General features: G+C 41.7%; 1 protein-coding gene across 1 annotated transcript in view; it reads right to left on the reverse strand.

Annotated features, from left to right (window-relative positions):
• Positions 1-17,266, reverse strand: part of LOC308150162 (epidermal growth factor receptor kinase substrate 8-like protein 1) — a gene marked incomplete at both ends in the record, with an annotated part of 42,514 nt that extends 25,248 nt beyond the window's left edge. The window contains 5 exons of the mRNA XM_080523022.1: positions 3,957-4,031; positions 5,662-5,750; positions 15,813-15,960; positions 16,433-16,491; positions 17,164-17,266. Coding sequence (XP_080379148.1) covers positions 3,957-4,031; positions 5,662-5,750; positions 15,813-15,960; positions 16,433-16,491; positions 17,164-17,266 — 474 coding nt within the window. The remainder of the gene's footprint in view (positions 1-3,956; positions 4,032-5,661; positions 5,751-15,812; positions 15,961-16,432; positions 16,492-17,163) is intronic.
• Between the last annotated feature and the right edge of the window lie 944 nt (positions 17,267-18,210).

Consider the following 18,210-nt stretch of genomic DNA (forward strand, 5'->3'; position numbering starts at 1 on the left):
GACAACACACATCAAAGAAGAGGAAACAATATTCATCCCATTGTCAACTTCACTGCTGAGACAGAGTTCTCAGGTAAGAAGGAGGAGTTCCTGTCAAGAGATCTGAATAAACAGAAACTGATCCACATGATAAGTGATGAACTGAAAGAACGGGATTGCACTGTGGTCAATTCACTTGGAGATGCTGATGTAGACATAGTAAGGGCCGCAGTGGGATCATCTCTTCTTCACACCACGACGCTGATTGGAGAAGATACTGATCTCCTCGTCTTACTTCTTTACTATGCACAGAGAGATAGCAAGGGCCTTTATTTCAGATCAGACAAGTCGAAAGCTGATGGCAGTTTTAAAGTGTACGCCATAAACCATTTGAAAGAAGTACTCGGACAGGATGTGTGTTCTCAGTTGCTGTTCATCCATGCTGTGACTGGCTGTGACACAACTTCCCGGATCTTCGGAGTTGGCAAAAAGACAGCATTCCAAAAACGTGTAAAAGGGGATCCTGTCCTTCAGGCTTGTGCCAATGCATTCACTGTACCAAACCAGACAACAGATGTGATCGATGACCTTGGGTGCCAAGCAATGGCTGTCTTTTTTGGTGGAAAGTGCACAGATTCGCTTGCAAAAATGAGATATAACATTTTCAGCAAGAAGGTTGTCTCAGCTTCATCAACGGTAACGCCTGAACGTCTACCACCAACTGAATCTGCTACCAAATTCCACTGTCGTAGAGCATACTACCAGGTCATGGTCTGGATGGGAACAGATGATGGTATAGATGCTCTAGACTGGGGCTGGAACCTGCAGGACAATAGATTTGTCCCACTCATGTCAACAATGAATGCTGCTCCAGACAGTCTCTTGAAGGTCATTCATTGTAACTGTACCACTGCCTGCAAGACACTTCGCTGCTCATGCAGAAAATATGGACTACCTTGTACTACTGTCTGTGGACCATGTCAACTTCATGAATGTGACAATCCACATAACAAGTTTCTCCCAGAGGATCCTGAAGATGATGATGAGTAGGCCTAAAGACCACAATAAGTGGGTCATTTATTTTGTGTTCAACACCAAAGCCAGCTTTCTAGGTTGAATATAATAACCAATTTTAATTTTAGCCAAAATAAGCTACAGGCAGCCATTTTGATGATGCAAATGATGCATTCCTAGCAGATATATTTAGCTAGATATTTTGCTCGTTATTAATGTATAGAGGTGCCAGAATCAGTTTATAAATCCTTTAGAAATTGTTTCCCATTTGAGATACAGGCATTCTAAGCTCCCAGTCGTCATTTTGGACACCATTTTGAAAATTAAGCCTCTTCGGAAGGTGTATTTCCCTAAAACTTTAGTATGTTCCTAAGTATGTCTAGGGGTACTTGAGGTACCAGAATCAAATGACAAAATCATTTATATATTTTTTCTATTGACATATATATATAGCCATTTTAAGCTTGGCCGGCCGCAATTTTGGACGCCATCTTGAAAATGAAGCCTTTCTGGAAGGTGTATTTTGCTAGATTTTTAGTATGTTAGTGAGCATGCCCAGAGGTACCAGAATCAGTTGAGAAATACTTTGCACCATTTTCTTAATTTGAGATATTGCCATTTTAATCGCCCCGGCGCCATCTGGGACGCCATCTTGGAAATGACGGCTTTCGGAGGGGTCGATTTTGGTCGACTTTTAGTATGTTATTTAGCACGCCCAATACTACCAGAATCCATTGAAAAACCTTTTGTATCAATTTTTTTGGGGTTAAACCATATATTGACTCGCCTATACATCTATTCTTTAAAAAAGGGTGTCCCACTCCTGAATGCAAGTAAACAAATAATTTGTCACCAAGCTTTCCTGCAAGACTCAGCTAGTAGCATCATAGCTCTCCCAAGACTTTCGCAAACAAGATTGTTGAGAAGCATAATAATGGCACTGGTTACCGACGAATTTCTCAACTCCTAAATGTTCCTATAAGCACCATTGGGTAAGGTGACCAGATTTCTGAGATGCAATCTGGGGACATTTCCCACCTTTTAGGAAAAATGTATACATTTTATCATGATGAAATACAGAAACGGGGACAATTGCTGTTTCATTTATTTTGACCTTATTTTGACCAATGTATACACATTCAAGCAAGAATACTCAAGTGTAACAACTGGAATGTGCCTCTCAACATTAGTGTCAGTGTACTGTAAGTGGTATTAAAAGCAATTCTTAGAACTGTTCAGGTTTACGAGCCAACCATCAACCAAGCGGGGGGTCTGGGGGTCCTCCCCCAGAAAAAATGAGGATTTAACACTTAATTTCCTGCATTCTGGTGAATTTGTACACACTATTGTGCTTTTTATGCCAATTTTTATCTCCACTACCCTACTCATACTTTAAGCCTAACATAATGTTTAAGCCTAACATAAGACTAATGATGTTGTCAAAATTCTGTATATTGTATTGTATTTTTATTAATAATTTAAAACAACTTTATACACCCACTGCATATATTTCATTGTATTATCTTATTAATAATAATAGCCACCCACCCCATAAGCTCTTCTCCACTAGTCTGATTAGATTGAACTATTCCAATTCCAGGACTGCAGCACAGAGCATAGGTGTTAAATATTAATGTTATGACAAACCCCAGAATTGGGACAGCAAATTGAGGTTCCAGCAGCTTTATTATAATAATAGTAATTCACTGAGTGGTGAAGAATGACCTTGTTATTGCTCCATTCAATCATAATGAGCTCGTTAATGGGGAACAATCGGGGCTGAAATGCTTTCTATTGAATGTAACGATCGTCCATTAACGGGTAATATGCATACATTGACGTTATAAATGGGTGGAGGACCCCATGGGTAGGACCCTTGGCAGCAGGTTCGGTGACAATACAAGCCAAGATTAAAAAAAAAATGGGGGGAAAAATGAAATGCTTGAAACGGGGACTTTTCCGGGGACAGTTTGTTGCCGGGGACAGGTCACCGGAAATCGGGGACGTCTGGTCACCGTGCCATTGGGGCCATCAACCGCAAGTGGAAGGAACATCACTCAACCATAAACCGGCCACGCACAGGAGCCCTCACAAGATTTCTGACTGGGGAGTCAGAAAGTTAGTTAGAAGACTAGACCAAGAGCCAAGGACTCCAGCAGAGCTTCAGAAAGACCTGGAAGCAGCGGGTACAGCTGTAAGAAAATTAAAAAAACAATAGGCAATGCATTCCACCGCCACGGTCTCGATTCGCAATCACCCCTGTATAGAATCCATTACTGAAGAAAAGGCATGCTGAAGCTCATTTGAAGTTTGCTACAGAACATTTGGAGAAGCCTGTAGATTACTGGAAGAATGTTGTCTGGTCAGACGAGACAAAGATCTAACTTTTCGGGAACAATACAATGTACCATGTTTAGAGGAGAAATGGCTCTGTTAATACCAATATCTGGTCTAAATTTAATGCGAATAGCTAGAATGGAAATACGTATGTTGAATTAAAAAGATTGTTGATGCGTTGATCCGTTGAATACTTTTCCCCTCTGTATGTAAGCAACACACTGTTAGCCTGCACTGCTAGACAACACTGTTAGCCTGCACTGCTAGACAACACTGTTAGCCTGCACTGCTAGACAACACTGTTAGCCAGCACTGCTAGACAACACTGTTAGCCAGCACTGCTAGACAACACTGTTAGCCTGCACTGCTAGACAACACTGTTAGCCAGCACTGCTAGACAACACTGTTAGCCAGCTGAGTCTTCAGGTGTCAGCAGTGCCGTGTCTTCCTGTCTGTGGAGGACATGTTGTGTGTACGGCCCCCGACAACCCCAACAACAGTTTGGGATCTTTTAAAAAAAATCTGAAGACTTTTCATATGATATTATTATAATATAAATAATAATAATAATAATAATAATAATGTATGTACAAACTATATCTGTTATACTGGGGAGAAAAACTCACCAGGCCTAGAGGGATGAAGACATGATGAAGCAGCTCCACTGAGTCTGGCTCTGTAATGAACGTCTTCAGACGGTCCTAAAAGTTTCAAGTTGATCCAGTTTCAAGTTTATAACTGAATGTTTAAACGTGGATTTTAGCCAAGGTAAGAACAACATGTACATAGACATAAAAACACACATGATACAACAATTGTAAAAGATGTGATATATCAAACAAATAGAAGGGTTAGTATACAATGCCTTTCATAATTACTGGGACAGTGAAGCATTTTTTCTTCTTTTAGCTCTATATGCCAAAAGTTTGGATTTGAAATAAACAATTATTATGACATGAATGTATAGATTGTCAGCTTGTATTTGAGGGTATTGGGGTCTGTTTATATGTAATATTCGTGTTCATATTGCTGTCACCATTTGGAAACAACAATACTTTTTATACAGTACATAGTTACCCTAAGTATTGGGACAATTGGCTTGACGGGCATTTCTGGTAAGTCAGGTGTGTTCCTCACATCATTTGGGCAGGCATAAGGGAGCATTCAATGTATAGTTTGATTCTAGGTTTGGCATTTGTCTTTGGAGTCTGCTATTGGTGTCTGTCAACATGAGGACCAAAGAGTTAAGAAAGCCATTATGAGGCTGGAAAAAACAGACAAAATCAATCAGGAACATTGCCAAAACATTAACAACAGTTTAAAAAAGAAAGAAAGCACTGGTGAGCTCAGCAATTGCAAGCAATTGCAAAAGGAAGACATCTACAGTGAATGACCAAGAAATGCTCACCATAATTAAGAAAAAAACGTATATACAACTTTCCGACAGATCAGGAACAGTCTTCAAGAGGTAGACGTGGATGTGTCAGAGACTGCCATCATAGAAACAGCAGGAGCCAGAGGGTTCTCTCAGCATCCATCTCCATCCACAGTCAGTGTCTGCCACTAGAAATGGCTCACTTGTTTTAATTGATGATGTAACTTCTGATAGCAGGAGCAGAATGAATTCTGAACAGAAACATCTTGTCTGTACAAGTAAATGCCTCCAAATTCATTGGATGGCGCTTCATCATAGAGTAAGACAATGACCCCAAACATACTGCCATAGCAACGTTTTTCAGGGCCAAAAAGTGGAAGGTTCTTGACAGGCTAAGTCAGATTTAAACCCAACTGAACATGCATTTCATTTGCGGAAGATGAGACTTAAGATGAGACTTCAAAACAAACAACAACTAAAGATGGCTGCAGTACAGGCCTGGCAGAGCATCACCAGAGAAGATACCAAGCGTCTGGTGGGGTCAATGAGTCACAGACTTAAGGAAGGTATTGCAGGCAAAGAATATGAGACCAAATACTAAACATGAGTGCTTAATTTGGACATAATCTGTCCAAATACTTTTGAAGGCCTGAAATAGAGCGACTACTGTATGTATAAAAAGTGTTGTTTTTTCTAAATGGTGAAACCAATATTTATACAAATACCCTCAAATAGAGGTGGACCCTCTGGATTTTCTTTTTATTTGAGGTGAACCACTATTGTATGGAAGTCACAGCATTGGTAAGAAGCAAGCTAACAATAACTGGAATAGACAGCTCAAGCCTTACCAGTGAGTGAGTGAGTGAGTGAGTGAGTGAGAGATTAAGATAGGGAGACAGTTTATTAGATTAAGAGATTAAGATAGGGAGACAGTTTATTTCACTGAAGTGTCTCACCAGAAGACTGAGGGAGTACTTGACTTTTTGAAAAATGTTGACAAACTCCTCTTCAGATGGAGGGCAGGCTTTCAGGGTCAGCAAATCATCTGCATTCAAAACAAAACAAACTCAGGTAACACATACAATATTACAATATTGATACTATTACTTTTTTATTAGTGGGCTTGCATCAGCAAGTCCTACTCTTCCTATTAGACCTAAAATCTTCGGGCTGGGACACATTTTCGGACAATTGATTTGGGCTGGGCCGAGCTTGGTTTTGCGATAGAGATGTGTTTATTAGATTTTTTTTAGATAATCTTGCGTGGCTGTAAACGATAACAAGCAGCTACTGGTCACTCTCCATCTCTGCCTCGGCTCTAGTCAGTGATAGATGCACACCTGTTAGGGATGTCCCGATCCCACTTTTTCACTACCGATACGATACCTGGGCTTCAGGTATCTGCGATACCGTTACCGATACGATATTTACATTTATTTTTTTTACCGCTGAATAATAACAAATACTTAGTATATAGTCCACAACAACAGTTGGCTATTAAAGACTGCCAGCCTTTATTCAAGCAACAAAAACAGTACTCTGCAGTACTCAGTGACCAACTGGTTTTAAGTTAAAACTATTTAGCAGCATTCAGCATTGTAGATGCTGTCTGATTTCTAGTTTTAGTGCCTTCAGGTTTTTATTCTATTTATCTTCTCTTACAAATGGCAAAGCAATTATAGCACAATTTGTTTTAAGTGTAGCCTGGTGACACCCGCTGGTGAGACCATAAACCAGTCACAGAATCGAAGGGGTCAAAAAGTGAAACTTATTGTGTCAACAACATCTGGTTTTCGTTTTTTTTCATAACAGGCAACTTGAAGTTTTAAAGTAGCCACTCGATATAATATACAACAGTTTAACGATCACTACAGGATCACTACATTTGTGGATTGGATTCACTGTTCTCATTTGCCGCAGGCTACCGGTAAGTGATAATGACTTGTAAACATACTCTCGTTTTAAGACGTGTTCAAAAGCAAGGACAGTGTGTTAATCTAATTATGTGTAGTTATGTGTTTTTAGCATGTCCATGTTCTCTCAGAATGTTGTGATGTTATAAAAAGATCATATAATAATATAATATAAGTATAGCCGCTAGCTGTTAGCAGTGTTTGTTGTTGTGGTTTGATCAGTCACTTTTCTCCTGTTGCATTCCCATTCTTGAGGTGCACCAACATTCAAATACTCGTGTCGTCTTTACTTTTTATCCGATTTCAATGTATGATGCATCATTTGAAAGCTTACAATCTGTAGTTTCAGAATATGTAAAAAAACAAAAACGAAAGATTACTTAAGCAAATGGTTTATGATTTCACCAGCTGGTGTCAGAGTCATTACACACAGGTAGCTACTAGCCAGCTGTCATGCACGTGACCACTGACTACTAGGGGAAGGGGCTGGCTGCAGATGGAAAATGGACTGCACTTATATAGCGCCTTTATCCAAAGCACTTTACAATGGCCTCTCATTCACCCATTCACACACCAATGGCATGCTCATCAATTAATCAATTAATTAATGGCATGCTCATTAAGCGTCTTTGAGTATCTAGAAAAGCACTATATAAGTCTAATGTATTATTATTATTATCATGCTGAAGGGACTCTGAAATGGAGGCAAAGGATTGCCATTCCTGTGATGTGTACACAACATTTGTGTGTATAGTTGCCTGCTTACAGGTGACACGCATCATTTTCAGAAAAGTCCATGTGGTTTACAACCTTATGTTCGTTAAGTGTGTCTCTTTTGGCACTGCTCCATTTGGTGCAGGTAGTTAAACTGGTGCCTTGCAAGAGCATACAGTTTCTTGTAGAAGTTTTTAACCAGATCGAGCCATTATGCCCATCTCTGGGGTTTTCTTTCACAAAATGTGTGACAACTGACAATGAAACGCACTACCTGTAGGCGAAATCATTTTTCAGTTTTTACATGTGCTTAAACTACAGATTGTAAGCTTTCAAATGATGCGTCATACATTGAAATCGGAAACAAATTGAAGACAACATGAGTATTTGAAAGTTGCTACACCTGAAATCACTAAGCAGAGAAAAATCCCCATCAAAGATTTTGTTTTTTCTCACCTTCACAGCCAGGTAATGGGCGGTAACAATGTCTGGTTAACCCCACCCCCAACCACTCAGCTGTCAATATCTGTCAGTGTTTAGTCACTGGGTCAGATAGCTATAGCTAACATTATTACCTAGCAAGGTATTACCTAAGCTAATTAGCCAGCTTATCATTATGGAGGCTTTATGGTTGTTGTAACTATTATTCTTTTAATGATACAAAAAAGTCTTGAATCAGAATCAGAATTTATTTTACAGTACACAATAATACAAATCTTTGGCTGTGGTTCTTCAACATTAGCTTTGCAGCAAGGTACATAATCACAACAATACCATCACAATAATCACAAGTAAATAAGTAAAGTAAGTAATGATAAGTAATAAAGTGATAAGTGATGGTAGTCGCACTACAGCAGAATTAAAGTGCAATTAATAGTGTAACATGCTGTGCAAAGTTCAACAAGATGAAAATGAAAGTGTTCAGGTATTTCTCAAGTAGTCAGGTAGTGTGCAATTCCTGTGTCCTAATGTTTTCAACATTAGCATTGCAGCAAGGTACATAATCACAATAATGAGTAAATGAGTAAAGTAAGTATTGATAAGTAATACAGTTTTCTGAGGTGCTGTGGAGTCTGGTGGGCATGTGGTGTCTTTTGCCTCATCTGAACAGAATTCTCTGATCAAAAAGATACTTCTGTCTGGCCATTCTGAGTGGGGCTCCGGGGGGCTTGACATCAGTGATTTTCAGCCACAACCACGCCAGGTTCCTTAGCATCAAAGCTGAAACAGACGGATAAATAAAAATAAACACAGTTAGCTAGCTGTACACGGTATCAACAACACAACTTATAAGAACAGCATAATGTGCTATGCGATTGTTTTAGAAAGTCTTACGCAATACCACACATAACTTACTAGCTAATGCTAGCTAGCTAACACGGCTAGCCCAACCCAAGTAACAAAAGACAAACAGTTAACTAACTGTACACAGTAGCAACAACACAACTTATAAGAACAGCATGTGCTATGCGATTGTTTTAGAAAGTCTTTAAAAGGCAATACGACGACACAGAACGTACTAGCTAATGTTCGCTAGCTAACGCGGCTAGCCCAACACAAACAAACAAAGGACTGTATGCTACTTACCCAAAAGCAGAACGTGTTGTGGTATGTTGATCCCGTGAAATCCGTATGTTGTCCTAGTAAAGTTTCGTTTCTTGGGGACTTTCTTTGTGCCTTCAGTCATTATAGTGCGGTGGCTTAAGACCATATTTGAACATAATGGGGACGCGCCGGACAAAAGCACCAAATTTTTTCCATGTGCTCTACATCACCATAGCTTTCAATTTTTGGTGGGAGCCACTTCATCAAGATGGCCGATGGCGGCCATTTTGGATTTCCAAGGTGGCCGCCATGTAAAATCTATAAGTGCAAATATCTCGGCTTCCAAGCCACTTAGAAGGTCAATCTTGGTGTCAAAATATACATGTTCTGGGTCAGGGAATGCATTAAAGCTATTGAGAATATCATTATGTGATTTTCTTTTTTTGGACCACTGCACTGACTGAGGCTGGTATCGCATCCTCTGGCACAGCTGACTCTTTCCTCAAAGCATCCCACCTCACTAGGACAAGACATGCCCACCAAGTGAGCGCTCTGGCACTGGGGAAGCTGCAGCAGGATGCCTTCTTGGACATGGTGACTGAGGGACCACGTGATGAGAAGATCAAAGAAGCTTGGAGACAAGATATGATCACCAAGAGTCCAACATTCCAGTACTGGGATACCATCCTCAACTTGGAAATAATGGGTCTGATATTTGTACGTGTCCACAGAGAACAGGATTTCCCCCTCTATGTGGAGTCACTGAAGGCTCTCGTCCCATGGTTCTTCGCCCTTGATCACCAGAACTATGCCAGATGGATTCCTGTCCACATCCGCGACATGGAAAGCTTGCCCATGTCCATTCACAATGAATTTGAAGAACATGGTCACTGGGTTATTCCCAAGACCACAAACAGATTCTCAAGCATACCGATAGACCAGGCTCATGAGCAGAATAATGATCTGGTGAAGGGTTCTGGGGGTGCAGTGGGACTCACCGAGAATCCCTCAGCATTCAAGAAGTGGATGATCGCAGGGCCTGAACAAGCATGACTCCTAAAAGAGTTTGAGCAGGAGTTCAGAAGAAGGCAATAAACAACAACACCATGAAGAAGGAATGTCTACACAGAAGACATTCAAAGAACAAGCACTAGCTCTGGTGCACACCATCACTGGGATGAGCAATCCATTCCTAGATGATACCCCCGAGCTTCTAATGCTGGACACACGAAATATAACTGACGAGTCTGTGGTTAACACAGTCCGCAATGTGGAATCAGTGGGCAGAGATCAGTACAACAAGTACCATGAGAGAGTGATCAGGAACCGCACACACTCCATTCACGAGCCCATCAAAAATAACTCACTGCCTCTCTTCAGATGCCCAACACCCAAGACCAAGACCAAGCAGGCAGGGCAGACCTCAATGTTGAAGGATGATGTTGCACTCTTCTCCCAATTATATATAGCCATGCAACACAGAGAGGGTGACATGAGCACCTTTTTTAAGCACGAAAACCATCCATACCCTCCCTCCCTATCTGACAGAGGGAAACTACGCTTGGGAAAGAAGTCAGATCTGCTAATTGTTCTGACAGAGAAGACACAACAGGAACCTCCAGGTACTTTTTTTTTTTTTACAAACAAGTTGTAATCAGTCAGTGGCATTAAGTAGTATCAGTAATAATCAGAAAAAAGTGCATATCATTCTCTTCAAGGTCTGTAGAGAGTCCTTATTTAAAGTTTGTTTTTCGTTTTTTAACTAACTTTCTTTTTTACCTCCAGGGACTTTTGATGTCAAAGTACTCGACGGTGCTGCTGTTGTGCACTTCCTGTCCACCACCAACATTACCACATTCGACGAATATGCCAGTTGTGTCTTTGTTCCCACCCACATCATGAAGCACTTGGAGACCTCTGCAAGAGTTGATGTGGTCTGGGATACTTACATCACCAGCAGCATAAAAGAGTCAACAAGGGAGAAGCAAGGCAAAGGGATACGACGGAAGGTGGCTGGTCAGAACAAGCTGCCAGGGAATTGGCCAGATTTCCTGCGTGACCCGATGAACAAGCAGGAACTCTTCACCTTCCTCTCCAGGAAGATTGCATCCATTGCCTGGCCAGATGGTAAGCAGGTCTTCATTACATCTGGCACCAGAGTGGTCGGCACAGACACCAGCCACTTCATACTGCCATGTAACCATGAAGAGGCCGACACCAGGATACTGATTCATCTGCTTGATGCCCTGGAGCATCGCTCTTCTACCTGCTTGGTACGCACTGTGGATACAGATGTTGTCGTTATCCTCATCGGCAAGTTCCATGCCCTGCCCTCCAAGTATCCAGCTGCAGACATCTGGGTCGCTTTTGGCACTGGCAAGAACTACAGATATCTTCATATCAATAACATCTGCCATACTCTGGGCAAAGGTAAGTCCACAGCACTTCCAGTCTTCCACTGTTTCACAGGCTGTGACACAACCTCAGCATTCTGTGGGAAGGGGAAGAAGTCAGCATTGGAGGCTTGGGAAGTCCTACCCCGAGGTCACCCAGGCCTTCAACTACATGGCAGCGAATCCGCACACTCCCGTGACCATAGATGCCCAGCAATTTCAACTTCTGGAGCGCTACACAATCGTCCTTTACGACAAGATGAGTGATGTGGAATCTATTAATGAAGCACGGAGAGAGTTGTTCTGCCAGAAGAACAGAACCATGGAACACATTCCACCAACACAAGATTCCCTTCTGCAGCACTTGAAGCGAGTTGCCTACCAGTCTGGGATCTGGGCAACATCTGAACTGGCTCAGCAGCCGACACCCAGTCCAGAAGGATGTGGATGGACATTGGATAGAGACAGCCAGGTCTGGCTTCCTGTGTGGAGCATTCTACCAATGGCTTTTGAAAGCTGCACTGAACTGGTCAAATGTGGCTGTAAAAGCGCAAGTGGCTGTGGTGCAAAGTGCTCATGCAAGAAAGCACACTGGAAATGCACAGAGCTTTGCAGTTGTAAATGTGACCGATAATTTGATGATATAAAATGCTTTGTTATGTTAAAAAGTGAAGCACATAAAGTTCAATTCAATTAATGCATGTTGTCCATTTTTCAATATACATGCCATTGAAAACATACATATTAATATATGTCCAGCTGCTTAGGAACCGAGTTGAAACTTATGGATACATTGCCAGAATGAACATATTTATTTGATCTCGGCACAAATAATCATCTAGTGATATTCTCAATAGCTTTAATGCATTCCTTGACCCAGAAAATGTATATTTTGACACCAAGATTGACCTTGTATGTGGCTTGGAAGCCGAGATATTTGCACTTATAGATTTTACATGGCGGCCACCTTGGAAATCCAAGATGGCCGCCATCGGCCATCTTGATGAAGTGGCTCCCACCAAAAATTGAAAGCTATGGTGATGTAGAGCACATGGAAAAAGTTTGGTGCTTTTGTCCGGCGCGTCCCCATTATTTTGCTAAGCTGCCGCACTATTACTGAACAATTGATGAGCTAAGCAGTGTTCATTCTAAGCTCAATGAAAACAAACACGGCGCCCTTTGTGTCCCTCCCCCTTGAGCGAGCTCAACAGCCAATCACACCCAAGTGAAAGCATAATGTTATTTCATGACAAACAAGCCTATTTTGTTGATAGATTATACTTATTTAATGAACGTAAAACTGTAAAACTGAAAAATAATGAGTGGGTACTTCACATCTTCAAGTTGAATGTTAGCTAAAAAAACGAAAATCTGAGTTTTAGGTCAGAAATAGTTTGAAGACTGATTTGACGTATTTCTGTTTTCCGAGAGGTAGCTTATTACACCGTCAGTCAGGGGCGGACTGGGATCAAAAAACAGCCCTGGCATTTGCGACACAACAGCCCTATTTCCAAACGCAACATCAACACGGATTGTTAACATAAAAAGCTTGAGATAACCAGACTGACTAGAATCGAATGTAGACATTTGGAACACAAATGTAACACACACACGCACACGCAACTGACACACTACAATCGCTGATGAATTCAGAGTGCCGACAACAATCCACACAACGTTATTGAGAGCATAGTATAACCAGTAGTATGCTATAAGGCACATTCAGGACAAATAGGCCAGACAAAAACATGAGAAACAATGCCAACTGCTAAATTCTGAAATCAAACTCACAACAAGTAGGCTAATTCTTTAGATCTTATATTGAACTCCATTTCCCAAGCATAGCCCCTACCTAGTGGGGGCCCCTGGGCTTGAGTCATTGTTCGGGCCCCTACCTACACCAATAAAGGTTAGAAGTCATAAGGAAACATGTTTATTGACTGGGCAACACAGTGTAAATACAGTACTAGCCTGACCTTGGTCATGTGAACCAGCTTCATAAAATAAACCAGAAACACTCATTCTGCAGTCTGCACGTTTTATTCTGATATTAACCAGCTTGTTAACATTCAATTTGTCACATTGTATACCCACAAACCATATTACTGTGTTGACGCAACTTCAGGGGAGTGTGTTCATTTTCTGCTGTGCACCGCTCCCCTCTTTCACTTTCCCATAGTCATGCTCCCTCCGGACTCTTCAGAAGCAACACTGAGTCATCTAATAAAGTAACACTATTTAGGAGCAGTAACTAGTCTGCAGACTTCAACCATACTCAACTATCATCACTTCTATTCAACACATGGACAACGCATTATTGGATAACGTTTACGTTAGCCCAATATTGCTAGCTTATAGCAAGGAGTCTGGCTAATTAGATGGTAGACTCGCCAGCCAATGAGGGGGCTCTTCACGAGTGCTTCGCCAACCAATCAGGTAGCGGTATTGCTCTACCATCCCCTACCATCCTAGGTTCCGCAAATCCGCGGCCCGGGCCGATATAATATATGTTTTGGGCCGCGGTCTGCTGAAATAAGTTATTTTCAATGAAAATCACCAGAGACAAAATTACAAATAATATATATATATACAGTATATATATATTTTAAAAAGATAATACATTCTGAGCGGCCCAGAGTCTCGCGGCCCTCCTGGCATTTGCCAGGCATGCCCGGTGGCCAGTCCGCCACTGCCGTCAGTCGACACATTTGTCAATGATCTTTTTCCATTGCTTGATTTCTCCCTTTTCCACTGTTGCCACTGTTGTAACCCTGACTTGTACTTCTCAACAACTTTGTCTCGGACTTGTTTGGAGAGTTCCTTGGTCTTCATGGCAGTGTTTGGTTGGTGGTGCCTCTTGCTTAGGTGTTGCAGCCTCTGGGGCCTTTCAGAAAAGGTGTGTATATACTGACAGATCATGTGACACTTAGATTGCATACAAGTGGACTTCATTTCACTAATTATGTGACTTCTGAAGGTAATTGGTTGCACCAGAAGTTTTTAGGGGCTTCATAACAAAGGGGGTGAATACATATGCACATGCCAATTTTCAGTTCTTTATTTTTTTAAATTCTTTTTTTATATATATATTTCTCATTTCATTTAAAAACTAACACGATTCTGTGCAGATTCATCAAATACAATTCTGATTAAAAAAATGTTTAAATTACAGGTTGTAATGTAATAAAATAGGTAAAAAGCCAAGGGGGTGAATACTTTTGCAAGGCACTGTAGATAGACAGACAGACAGACAGACAGACAGACACATAGACAGACAGACAGACAGACAGACAGACAGACAGACAGACAGACAGACAGACAGACAGATAGATAGATAGATAGGTAGATAGATAAACAGACAGACAGACAGACAGAGAGACAGACAGACAGATACTGTAGATAGACAGACAGACAGACAGACAGACAGACAGACAGACAGACAGACAGACAGACAGACAGACAGACAGAATGCTGGCCTATGAATGCTGGCCAGAATGCTGAAAGTACACAAATAATAATGTAACATATTTTGACATTTCTAATTGAAAAAGTGAAGCAATTAATTAATGTCTCTATCCAAAGCAACTTACAACAAGTATTTGTTTAAGTAAGGGAATCATCTATCCATCAGTCATCATAAGAAAAACACATCTATGCTAGGACCAGGGGCCACTGGCAGTCACAATGCTAGAAGGAAGATTTGTATTTTTATAAAAAATAATAATATATATATTCATAGTAGAGAAACTGTATTATAACCATTGTTGGGCTACAGTCACTTTATACTGTTGTCAAGACCTTTCTGAGTATTTGGTTCTCAATTCAATCCTATTGTTATGTTTATGGTATTCCATTCACATGGAATTGCACATTGGTGATGGAGATGTGTCTGCCTTTATATATTATATATATATTTATATTCTATTTGTTATTTCGAATTTCGAATAATGCAAACCAAATGTTGGTGTGGCCTGGGGTGGCCCAGTGGTCTAGCACCCCGGTCTACAGTGCACACATATGCCCATGTCGGCATTGGGTTCAAATCTGGCTTATGCCCTGCTGACATGCCCTCTCTCCTTACTTTCCTGTCTGTCTTCACATCTGTCCAATAAAATGAAGAATATGAGTGGGCCTGCCCACAAACAAACAAAACAAACATTTAGGAAAAGTCAGGTTTACGTTTTGTTGTACGCCACTGGTGTTAAGCAATTCATAGGTAGGCCTACTTCTTGTGTACCTCTCTCCCCCTCTCCCTCTCTCTCTCACCCTCTCTCTCTCCCCCCCCCTCTCTCTCCCCCCCTCTCCCTCTCTCTCTCTCTCTCTCTCTCTCTCGCTCTCTCCCCCCCCCTCTCTCTCTCCTCTCTCACCCTCTCTCTCTCTCTCCCCCCCTCTCTCTCTCCCTCTCTCTCTCTCTCCCCCCCTCGCTCTCTCTCTCTCTCTCCCCCCCCCTCTCTCTCTCTCTCCCACCCTCTCTCTCACCTTCTCTCTCTCTCCCCCCTCACTCTCTCTCTCTCTCTCTCTCTCTCTCTCTCTCTCTCTCACCGTCTTGGTCCTGGAGACCGCCCTTCTTCTTCTTCTTCTTCTTTTTCGTCTTCCTCTGGTTCTGGTTCAGGATGCTCTGTGCTTCAGCGGTCTGCTGCAAACGCCCCATGAAGCGTTCCACGTCATCAAAGCAGTGGTTCAGGATCTCCTGGCAGACAGACATCAGACACCCCCAGAAAAGCAGTCCATCAGTACCAGGCCAGTGCCATGGGGCTGTGAGAGCAGGGTTACACAAGAAACCAGAAAATACACGTACCACATATGAAGGTGTGTACAAGTGAACAACTGGGGAACTGAACGTGTGTTGTATGCTGGTCTCAAGACTGTGTTAGCCCACAGAGTTAAGGCCTAGGGCTAGGCATTAGTTCCTACGACCGATACAAGTTCTTAGGTGTCAAGGTTAGTCATCACATTTTTGTACCACACACACACACACACACACACACAGACAGACATACACACACATACACACACACACACACACACACACACACGCGCGCGCACACACACACACACACACACACACACACACACACACACACACACACACTCACACACACACACACACACACACACACACACACACACACACACACACACACACACACATTGATACATACCACTTCTCTCTCTGCATTTACGGGGGATTTGTATCTCTGCTCACTACTGGCACCATTCACTGAGGAGAACGACAAAATATACACACAATCTTATAAATACTTAACATCACTCTCTCTCAGGCCACACACACATGGCAGGTTGCTCTCTCTCAGGCCACACACACATGGCAGGTTGTGTGTATTTGGTTGTGTTCAGAATCAGCCTCCATAACAAACGTCTCAATGAGTCACATATTCAGATATCCTCAATGAGTCACATATTCAGATAACTTGTGGTTGTGGCGATGGCTCCTACATTTGTAAATGTATTTTCAACCTGAAAATGTACCTTATGCAAGTTATCACTAATATCATTAATGCTTGATATTTTTGCTCCGTGAAAAGTTAGTTACAACACCAAAATGCCTAATGAGAAGAACATCTTAGAAAACACATACAGTACGTTTTAGATGAGAAATTGGTGTTTTTGCTCAGTCATATTTAAACAAATTAAATATTTTCCAATTAGTGGTGTACCAAGCTGTCTATTTTTGATGGACCCCAAAAGTCGCAAGTTAGCAGCAAGGGGTGGTGTACTTTGAAGTACTTGTAATGTACTTCACATTTCATGTCCCATATCACATTCGACAGTGAATACAGTATGACATCCTAATCTTTCAAGGATACTTAGCAGCCACTCACACTTGTTATAAATAGCATGGAAGTATGACATTTCAACACAGAGCCTTTACCTCTGAGGCCTGAAGAGGCAGTCCCCCTGAGGTCCCCCTGAGGCATCATGACTCGGATACCTGATGGTTTCCTGGGGGCCACCAGAGGGGGCATCGCAGACATCTGTGTGTGTGTGTGTGTGTTAGAGGGAGAGCGAGAGAGAGAGGGGCTGAGGTGAGAGGGACAGTTGAATAACAACAACCAAACAAATTCCAGAGACTTAAATGTAAACAATCCAAACTAAACTAAACTGCTACAAAATCAAAAGGTGTGTCAATCAACAGGTCACGCCCTCCAATTCCTTCTAGTCTGCTAGAAGCTCCTCCCACTCTATCCTGTCTGTCCGTGTGGGCATGGCCAGCCTCTGGTTCTCTGGTTCTCTGTCTCGTTATCTGTTATCAGTTCCACCTGTTTGTTCTGCACACCTGAGGATCCTGTCTCCCTGGCTGTCTGCCCTGCCTGCTCCGCTTACCAGCCTCCCCCACCGGCTAATTGACATAATTTGAGTCAATTGGGCTACGTTCACATGGCAGGTCTTGATGCTCAATTCCGATTTTTTACACAGATCCGATTTTTTGGTTTGGCAGTTCACATTACTTTTAAAATGTGACCTATATTTGACCTACATTAATTTAATTAATTCTTAATTTTGCCATTTAGCAGACGCTTTTAATCCAAAGCGATTTACAATTACGAATTACAGGGACATTCCCCCTGGAGTAACTGAGGGCTCAAGGCCTTACTCAAGGGCACACTAGTAGTGGTGTGGTTTCAGGCAGGATTTGAACTCACAACCGATCACAAGTCCAACTCACTATCCACTAGAGTCCTACCACCTACATTGACGTGTGAACATTCCACGGCCCTGAACAGACTCGCAAGTGCAGAAGGACAATAACAATGACGTCAGGCTGTCACGCACAGCAATAATAATAAATGATACATTAGACTTATATAGCGCTTTTCTAGACACTCAAAGTCGCTTTACAAACTGAAAAGATTGAGTAGTAAAATAAAAAGAAACAAAAAAATAAATAAAAGAAAGTATAGGGGTTTAATTAATTTTT

This window comes from Nansenia antarctica (genome assembly GCF_963989245.1).
Source record: "Nansenia antarctica genome assembly, chromosome: 2".
NCBI lineage: Eukaryota > Metazoa > Chordata > Actinopteri > Argentiniformes > Microstomatidae > Nansenia > Nansenia antarctica.